At 33.4% G+C, this 10,013-nt stretch overlaps 1 protein-coding gene across 1 annotated transcript; it reads right to left on the bottom strand.

Annotated features, from left to right (window-relative positions):
- Positions 1–4,484: 4,484 nt before the first annotated feature.
- LOC133311647 (subtilisin-like protease SBT1.1) lies at positions 4,485–6,830 on the bottom strand. The gene has a single exon (XM_061512723.1). It carries the CDS (start codon positions 6,828–6,830, stop codon positions 4,485–4,487), a length of 2,346 nt encoding a protein of 781 aa, XP_061368707.1.
- Positions 6,831–10,013: the final 3,183 nt, after the last annotated feature.

The raw sequence follows: 10,013 nt of genomic DNA, 5'->3' as shown, positions 1-10,013 counted from the left end.
TTGATATCTGGATATGATATCCGGATATGGGGTCTTGTGATATCCGGATATGATATCCGGATATGGCCTCGACATATATCCGGATATTCTGGGTTTTCGAGGACAGTGAGGGTATTGTTCATACAAATTAACATTTTGGGTTTGTGGACCCATGTTTGGTCAATGTGAACTTCTGTAATAACTAAACTAAGTTAGAATCTAAGTGATTAAAGGTGTTAATCAGTTAGATAACTAAAAGAAAAAGATATTTTGCATTTTTAATTAAGTGTGCCTTTATACGATGACATGATAACAAACCGAGTATACACAGGGTGTTACACTACTAGTGGTAGCGAATTTGATCTACAATATGGCCACGTGTCATGAAATAATTGATCACAAAATTCGCTACTAGTGGTAGCAAATTATGACACGTGACAGTCTGGTAAAAAATACTGTTTGCCTGACATTTAGATAAAAAATTTGTCAAAAAATGACATTTTCGTCACTGTTCCTATTCTACTGATCTATTTTTCTGTCCACATTTGCCTATTAATTTAAAACATCGTTAATTCATAATCTCAACTAATTTTTATGTTTCTCTTTCTTCTTGAGATTCTAATCTAACGAGATAATTATTCCTATATTTTGTAACCAAAAAAATAAAAACAGAAATATGACACATTTTTATGTTTATATACAAAGAAATAATTATCTTATGTTGCATAAAATAATTATTTTATTTATGCAATAGAGACAAGATAATGGAGTCTACTTAAAAAAAAAATTATGTTTATATATAAGAAAATAATTATCTTATGTTGCATAAAATAATTATTTTATTTATGCAATAGAGACAAGATAATGGGGTCTATATTTAAAAAAAATAAAGATAATAGACCCTAGTATCTTATCTCTTATATATATATATATATATATATATATATATATATATATATATATATATATATAATTTGTTCAACTCACATGAAATGGTAGAGGAACTACTTCTTTGGTGGTTGATGGAGGCTTCTTGCCGTTTGTTGATGGACAGACAGGTAACGCCTAACGGTGTATCCTTGAGGGTTTGGTGGGCCACTGCACCTATATATGGGTAATTAAGGTGGATCTCATCTCAAATTTTGTGTATTTATATCACTATTTTTAGAGAAAAATAGAAACAAAATTTTTATATAACAACATCACCTGAAATTTTAACGTTGAGAGTGAATTATCTTATGTATTATTTTAATATAATTATATCATGGTCTTTTATACATACGTCAACAATGAGTAATTAAAGTGATAATTTTCACTTTCTTATTTTATGAATTTATTTATTAAAATTTTGATCATTGATCATTGATGTGTAAATTGATTTTGTAATCCACTCCCATAAGTAAACAATTTATTTTTTGCATGTGAATCCAATCCATCGTAAGGGGATCGGACCTACATAGTCCAAATCAACTTATGGTGAAAGCTTTGCCATGTGATGAGACTTGCAACCACTTTTAAGAGATATGGGATGTGAATGTGACTATGTTAGTGTGGCTGGGTATACACAAACTATTCCACTTTTGTTACATTTTTTATTATGTAATTTATTAGGAAATATACACAAATTGTTTCATTCAACGTATTAAAAAGTGAGTAAAACTCACTTATTTTCATTTTCTTACTTCTTCATAGTAGATTTCATCTTCTTCTTTTTTTTTTCCATGAGACAATTTATCATGTAATAATTGAATTTTCTACAACAAATGAGGACTCACTTATTAAATGAGAAACAATATCCCCAAGTTATTATAGTGTTTAGTATAAAATTAAGTCTTACAACAAATTAATTGTTAAAAAGAGATTTGAATCTTGAAAATGATTTTGGAACTAGAGTTAAATAATTGTCATATCGCTGGATTCAGGATTATTCTCATATATGTGTGGGTCCCTTTTCCAACTCAGAATGCAGAGATACTCAAAAAACTTAAATTGGCTTAGAAAAGTAATTAAATTTAGAGTCATGGAATAAAAATATATAAATTTATATTTAATTCCTAATTATTAACCATGTTATGTATTTAATTTGAAATAATGATGACTCATAAAAATATTTTCTTACACCAAGTGTGTCTCTTTATATTAATCCCGTGATTTGTTATTATTTTTAACATCAAGTGTGATATTTAAATTTATAAATTCGAATCTAGTTATTTATATAACAGTTTTAAAATAAAAGATTAAGTGCATGTTTGGTTTAGAATTTTTTTTATTTTTCGAATAAAATTTTGATTGTAAAATATTTTTGAGAAAACAAATACTAAAAAATATTTGATTAGTTCGTGGTTTCACAATTAAAGGGAGATTACAAACTTCAAAATTCAAAATTAAAAGGTTTCTGATTCACTGTATTTATTTAAGAGAAAGATTATATTGACAATTTTTTTTTTTTTTTTACAAATTTATAAACTACACTATGTTTTACCAATAAAATTTTATTCAAAAATATTTTATCAGTAAAAAATAGTATAATTTATAAACAAAATTTTTGTAAATATAATATTATTGATTATTTAATTAGTTGGGAGAAAAGGTAACAGCATTTCTAGAAGTTTTGAAACTATACATTAATTGACCTTGGCAGCTATACAGTCTATACTACTTGTTATTAATAAAGCTAACTTAGTCAATCGGATTCTCACTGTAGGAACCCATTACTTAATTATTTTTCTCCCTTAATCAAGCAACTTTATATTTGGAATGTTTTTTGGTTAGATTTTAGAATAAATTGCTTTCATTTTCCTTAAAATTTATTTTTATTAAACTTCTTTTTTTTTGAAAAGCAAACAGGAAACAGAAAAACAAAAAAAGAAACTAGGAACACCTCCTAGACCAAACTACTCCTACATAGTCCCTTTCAAGTTTGTCACGACAACCAGAAGGAGGCGAGTCAAACTCTTGTAAAGACCAATCAAAGGAGTAGGCAAAAGAGGCCATCCAATCGGCAACCCCATTCCCTTCCCTATGAATATGGGAAATTATAACCCTCCAATTCCAATCCAGCATATTCCTTATGCGCAAGACCAAGTTAGAGGCTGGATGATGAGAGCTGCACCCTTCTCTTATGAAAAACTGGGCTACTAAGGAATCACCTTCAAGCCAGACAAAACGGAAACCTTTCCTCCATGCAATCTCAAGCCCAAGGAGACAACCCCAAAGTTCTGCTAACAAAACATTACCACAGCCAAGATTTTTACAAAAGCCAACAAGCCACCTTCCACTAGCATTCCTAAATACACCCCCACAAGCAGAAGCTTCTCCATTATTCATACTTGACCCATCCACATTGAGCTTAACCCAAGGGTCCGAAGGAAAAACCCAAGAAACTAATTTCTCTTTATTCGAGTTAGTCTCAAGACCAGCAACCCGAAGCGTGTTTTCTGACCAAGAAAAATCTTCACCATAGACCATAGCAGCTCTAAAAGTGCCATAAGCAGGAACAGAAGATCCCTGAAAAATTTTCTTATTCCTAGCTTGCCAAATGAAACAGGAAATGATACCAAACAGAAGAGGCCATGATGGCAAATTGGACCAATTACGATCCTCAGAGATATTGGACAACACCCATTGCTGAAGATTAAGAGAGAAAAAATCCTCCCAAGCCTCTCGCTTAACTGCAATCTCCCACACTTTTTTTGCTGCAATACAATCTCTAACCGCATGTAAGGAAGTTTCCGTAAAACAATTGCACAGATGACATATATCTGAACCCGCCATGTGCCGTCTGCAACGCCTTTCATTTGTCAAAATTTTATCTCCTAACAACAGCCAAAGGAACGTACGAATCCGTTCAGGTCCATGCCACTGCCAAACGCGATTCCAAGGTAAATTGGTAGATTCCTCGTTACCCCTGGATATGGCCATATAAGCGGACTTCAGCGAAAAACCCCCATCAGATGTCCTTGTCCACAAAATTCGGTCATGACCATTAACATCCGAAGGAGGAAGGATGTTATTAATACGAGCATTGACGTGATCGGGAAGACTATGCTGGAAAGCCCCCCACATCCAACTTCCGGAGGATGAGACAAGATCAGAGACCATTAGCTGATGATTTATCTGAGAGGGATCAGAAATAGCAGCATAGGATGAGAGTGCACCACAACCCGGAACCCACGGGTCATCCCAAAAATGAGTAGAAGGATGATAATAAAATCAAATTATGTATTTGATTAAATAATTATGTGTGTGTATAAATTGACACATACACATTATTGGTTATATAATTTGGGATTGATGAATACACTAAGTTAAAGGATGATAATAGAATTTATGAATTCGAGTCTGAATAAAATTCATTTAATGACAAATGAAAAGTGTACAAATGGATCATTCGAAACAAGATTGAAAAATAATTAGCAACAACAATAATGTAATGGATCATCAAATAAAGTTCTCTGAATTTCAATGTTTCTCCTCTCAAATATTACCCTTTATAAAAAAAATTATTATTGCCATGTTACTGCTATAGGACTTCTAACCTTATATTTGTCAGATACCCAAATCAGTGACCCAAATGTTGAGATACCCACAGCTCTTGCTCTTCCAAGTGCAGAAAATGTCACATTGTAGCTCAATTTCTGACCCAGTTTTTCAAACTTCAATTTCCTTGGTTCAACAGTTACTGAAACTCCATTTGGTTGTTCCACTTTAACTTCATAAGCACTTTGTGATTTTCCAACATTTGTGACAACCCTTGTGTATGTCACACTAGCATGTAGAGCACTTGTGCTAAATAGAACAGAAAATGAAGGGTAGTTCAAGTCACCAGCTTGAAGAAGAGTTTTTTTAGGACATACAAAGTTACCTTTTGATAATAAAGAAATCTGGGAAGAAGTATAGTTTAGGCTGCATAAGTAATTCAAATAGTCTATGGTGCTTATATCATAGACTAACCCAGGATCAGAAGCACTTTCAGGGTTAACATGGCCTGAACCAAATGCAAAGGGGTTAGCAAAGGCTGAGTTATTTGAACCAATGTCTGAAATTGGAACTCCTTTATTGTTCAATGTGTAAGAAGTGGTCATCATAGCAGATTTGATAGCTGCAGGAGACCAATCTTTGTGCACTGATTTAAGCAGTGCTGCTATGCCACTAACATGAGGGCAAGACATTGAGGTACCTGAGACTATGTTAAACAGTGAAATTCTTTTGTCACTTATGAGCGAGCTTGGGCTAGTTTTGGGAGGCCAAGCAGCCAAGATGTTCACACCAGGTGCAGTCACATCTGGTTTAATCACATCTGGTCCTACTGCACTTGGTCCTCTAGAAGAAAATGCTGCCATTACTGGTGCAGGATCACCATAACTTGTCCCTAAAAAGGAAACTGAAGCTGTTGGTCTTTTTACTGAGTTAATGTAGCTCCTAATAACCTTACCAGCTGAAGACCCTAAGGAAGTTGCAGGCAAAATGTGAGGGTCAGCAAAAAGCTCTTCTCCTTGACTTTCAGAGTTAAGTAGTATCATTCCTGCCCCACCTGCCATTTTAACTACCTCTCCCTTTTCAGTTCTACCATTTATTCCTCTTTCACAAACCACTATTTTCCCATGCACAAGCTTTGAAACAAGTGAGCCTTTGGTGCAATACTGTGCTTCTGTTTTTGTACCTGCTGATTTGCCATATACAAGAGGCAATTGATTTGTTTGCTTGCCTTGATATAAAGATGACCCTTTAAAAGTTTTTGCATTCCCAAGCTTTACTTTTGTTGGAAAGCTTCTGTCATTGTAGCTAGCAGCAACTGTCATGATCCATGGTGCACCATTTCCAACTGTTGATTCAAAGGGGCCTGAATTACCTGCAGAGCAAGAAACAAAAACCCCATTTTGGATTGCTCCAAATGAGGCTATGGCAATACTATCACCATAATAAGGTTTGGGAATGCTCCCTAAAGAGAGTGACAATACATCAACCCCATCAGAAACTGCTTGGTCCATGGCTGCTAATATGTCAGAATTAGCACAACCAGAATGCCAGCATACTTTATAAGCTGCAATTCTTGAGGTATACCTCATTCCACTTGCAGAGCCTCTAGCCAGGCCAAAAAAGCTGGCATTTTTTACCATATCACCAGATGCAGTTGAGGCAGTGTGTGTTCCATGCCCTTGAGAATCTCTAGGGGAAAGATAATCCGTTGTTTCATTGATTTTTCCAGCAGATTTTTCATACCCCTTGAAATAGGCTCTTGCACCAATAAGCTTCTTGTTACAATTTGAGGCTGAGAACTTGGTGCCTTGTTCACAAACACCTTTCCAGTGATGGGGTACTGGGGACAAACCTGAGTCTTGGAAACTGATGTGTTCAGGCCATATCCCTGAATCAAGTACCCCAATGATCACATCTGAGGCCAAGTTAGGAGCACCCCAAAGTCCTCTTCCATTCCTTAGGCCAAGAAAATGTGGGGTGTATGTTGTGTGAAGGGTTATTAGTTCATCAGGCATGGCTGAAAGGAAACCATCCACTTGGTTCAAGTATTGAAGTTGTTTATCTGAAAGCTGGGCAGCAAAACCAAACATGCTGGTTTCATAGACATAAAGGAGCTGAGGGGCTAAAATCTCTTCTTCTTCTTCTTCTTCTTCTGTTGAAGCTTCAGAAATGAAATCAAAAACTGATTCATACCATGGTTTTGTGCTGTCTTGAGAGTGAATTGAGGCTCTAATTTTTGTCTTGTCCATGTGTACTATGTATGTCTGTTGGACCGTGAGAGCCACTGAATATGTCACCATAAAAGCCAGGAATAGGTACTGTATCATCTTAAATATCATGATGCCTGCAAAAAAATGAAGAAAGAGAAGCATCTTCGGTTATACAAAAAATCAAAATAGGAATTAAAAATAGAATACCATTTCCAAACTTCTGTAGACTATTTCTCTTTACCATTTTTTGTTATATTTTTCTTTCATAAGAGAAACGTAATTCTTAGCTACGAGTCAATCCCTAAGCATAAAATGTTGTGTACTATAGGAAAATATATAAATAAAAAGTAGTTTTGCTTGTGTATGTGTAAATAACACTAGGCAAACTATGCAGTGCAGTGAGATAGAGATTCGAGATAGACAGTGGTAGTGGTCTGTACCTATGCTGGTGTTAGCACAAGAGCATGAGAGAAAAAAGTTTATGGTATAAGACTATAAGGAATGCTAATAAACTCCTCACATCAAATCTTAAATAAGCACAAAAAGTTGAAAGCTTTTAACTTTTTATACATGCTCATTGCTATTAAAGAAAAGGATTTACCTTCTCTTTACTTGTCTTCTACTTCACGACTGCAAGCTTTCAATTAGATGACAGCAATACAAATATATATATATATGTACACAGACACACACAAAAATTGAATAAAAAAAATCTTTCTCCAATCTGTATCAAATTATATCAATCACTACTAAAGTTGTTTCCAGTTTTACTTTTGGCACTCCTATTCCGTTTTATGATGACATTTGTAATCATAAGATTGCTTAGACTAGAGTAAGCCTAGAAGATTAATTAGAATATTGAAGTATCACTTGAGACAGTTATGTCATACTTCGTTTGGCTTATCATGTGAAAATTTATGTGTATTTTGAAGTTTATCTACTGAGGAGATTATGTAAGGAAATAAAGCTGCACCTTTGCCATTAGCTATAATTTTTTTACTTGGCAGTAAACCTTTGATCATAGACTAATTATGACACTCATAAATGTGTACCTAAAACCATACACTAGTATGCATATAATAAGTAGGGACAGAATGTTGATGAACATTCATTATAGCAGTATGGGATGTTAACCGATCAAGGGGCTTCATATGACGACCTTGCCATTTGTTCCAAGTTAGTTGAGTCACATGTGAGTTTGTTTTGGGCTCAGAAGGGATGTGGGACCAAAGAGCTTTATGAGACTTGTGGGTTGGAAGATAGTGAATTGAAGTTTTCTATGTATTCCTCATTAGCATGTTCACATTTCTGTCATGGCTAGTGTATATTATTATTGCCAATGTCACAGCTAGTGTTCATAGTTTAGCTATGAAAGACCCATTGTGCACTCAATGTTTAGTGATCATTATATGGTGCCGTGAGACCTCAACCATTTGTACTTTGAGTCCAATTTAAGATACTCCTCTTTCCCCTCTCTCTGCTTTTTTTTATTTGAACTTTTCTGAGTCCATGAATTTTACCTTTACAATTTGACATAATTGAATATAGTACTACATGTGATTTTATACAAATTTATAAAGAAAGGACATTCAATAATTAATTGAATTTAAATTGAGTGATATTTAATGTAATCTTTTTGTAGTTGTAACTCAGTATTATAAATGAGAGGGATCTCAGAAACTTTTATTATAATGCAGCCTTATCCTGTGAGGGAACAAGATATTTTCACTAGAACCGGTGAACATTAATTCACCACACTTCAACTAGATCACACCAAGAAATCAAGAGTTTGAGTTAACCATTACTTAGATTAACATAAGAAAGGGATTAAGGGACAATGCTTTTAGATTATAGACCTTCTCTTCTGTGGAGCACAAGAGGCATTGTTTTGACTCAATTGATAAATCACTTTTTTAAGGTGCAATTTATCAAAAAAATAATAATAATGAAATAACTATATTTTCAAGCATAGTATCAATCTAGTGGAGTGAATCCCACACCTACCGGGCTATTTCACATTTTTGCTCCTCGTTAATTATTTAATAACTATTTTGCCCCTCATTCAAAACTATCTACCAATCTGCCCCTCTTTAATCGATTAAGCCAAAAATTTAATCAATTAAATATTCAAAATAGGCAAAAATCGTTGACTTGAAGATTTAGTCGATTAAATCTCCTTATTTAATCGATTAAATCTCTCATGCATAAGGTTGTTCTTCTGATAAAGAGGAAGATTTAATTGATTAAGTTGAAGATTTAATCGATTAAATCTTCATTTGACCATTTAATCGATTAAATATTTAATTTAGTCGATTAAAGATGGGCAGATTGGTAGATATTTTACAATAAGGGACAAAATGGTTATTAAATAATTAATGAGGGACAAAAGGGTGAAAAAGCCTACAACCACGTGTCGCAAACGATAAGGTAGAAATTTATTTTGAATAAAAATTAACCATTGTTTGAGCTGTGACTAATTTTTTTTCAAATATGGAAGGAGCAATACATGACCGTCCCGCATGGGGGCATGCCAGCTAATCCCGCATGGATAGATGTAGTGTGAAACTTACTATATTAAGAGCTTTTTTGTTTGAGAAGCGTCGGCACTTCAAAAATTCTGACGTGTCGTGTTCGATATTTTCCAACACTCTCACACACTCCGACACTCCCCGACACTTCAACACGCGTTGTAGAAATTCAAAAAAAGGTTCAAAGGTTGTATTGCATTGCGTTTTTAGTTATAACTATTAGATTCGTTGAATTACTATTGTCATTTTATTGAATTTAATATAAATATTTGATATATCTTATGTTTCTTTGCAAAATTAATGAGTATTATAAGTTTAATTTTATTTTTTTGTTAAATTATTGAATATTAAATATAATATACACAACATAAATTAAAAATATTATTCAATATCAAAACGTGTCCTAACGTGTCGAAATCTAACATTTTTTAGAACTACCGTGTCGGAGTGTCATATCGTATCGTGTCCTATGTCCCGTGTCAGTATAGGTGTTACATAGCGGATTGCAACTAACTTTTATCTCTTTTTTATTTTAAAAGTACTTTTTATAAAAATTAAATTTATATTTTCATAAAAATATTTAGTTTTTAAAAAAAAATATTTGACGTTTTACTTTTTTTTTTTATAAGCTAAAATTTTCAGCTTCTAAAAAAGTAGATTTTTAATTTATTTTTTTGTAACTTTTATTTTTTTTAATAACAAACATCCAAACGAATTAAAAATATTTTTTTCTCTAAAAAAAATTAATCCAAACGAACCCGGCAAAATCATTGGAGTTGTCGCAGAAAAACCGAGCCCATATTAAATTGATATTACG

The sequence above is a fragment of the Gastrolobium bilobum genome, unplaced genomic scaffold (assembly GCF_033153095.1).
Source record: "Gastrolobium bilobum isolate Gb01-03AN ecotype WA unplaced genomic scaffold, APGP_CSIRO_Gbil_v1 utg159150, whole genome shotgun sequence".
Taxonomy (NCBI): domain Eukaryota; kingdom Viridiplantae; phylum Streptophyta; class Magnoliopsida; order Fabales; family Fabaceae; genus Gastrolobium; species Gastrolobium bilobum.
Note: the sequence above shows the minus strand (reverse complement) of the source record. Positions and strands in the feature narration are given on the sequence as shown.

Excerpts from the sequence above, each read along its gene's own strand:
- LOC133311647 (XM_061512723.1), bottom strand. The coding sequence starts at position 6,830 with ATGCTTCTCTTTCTTCATTTTTTTGCAGGCATCATGATATTTAAGATG.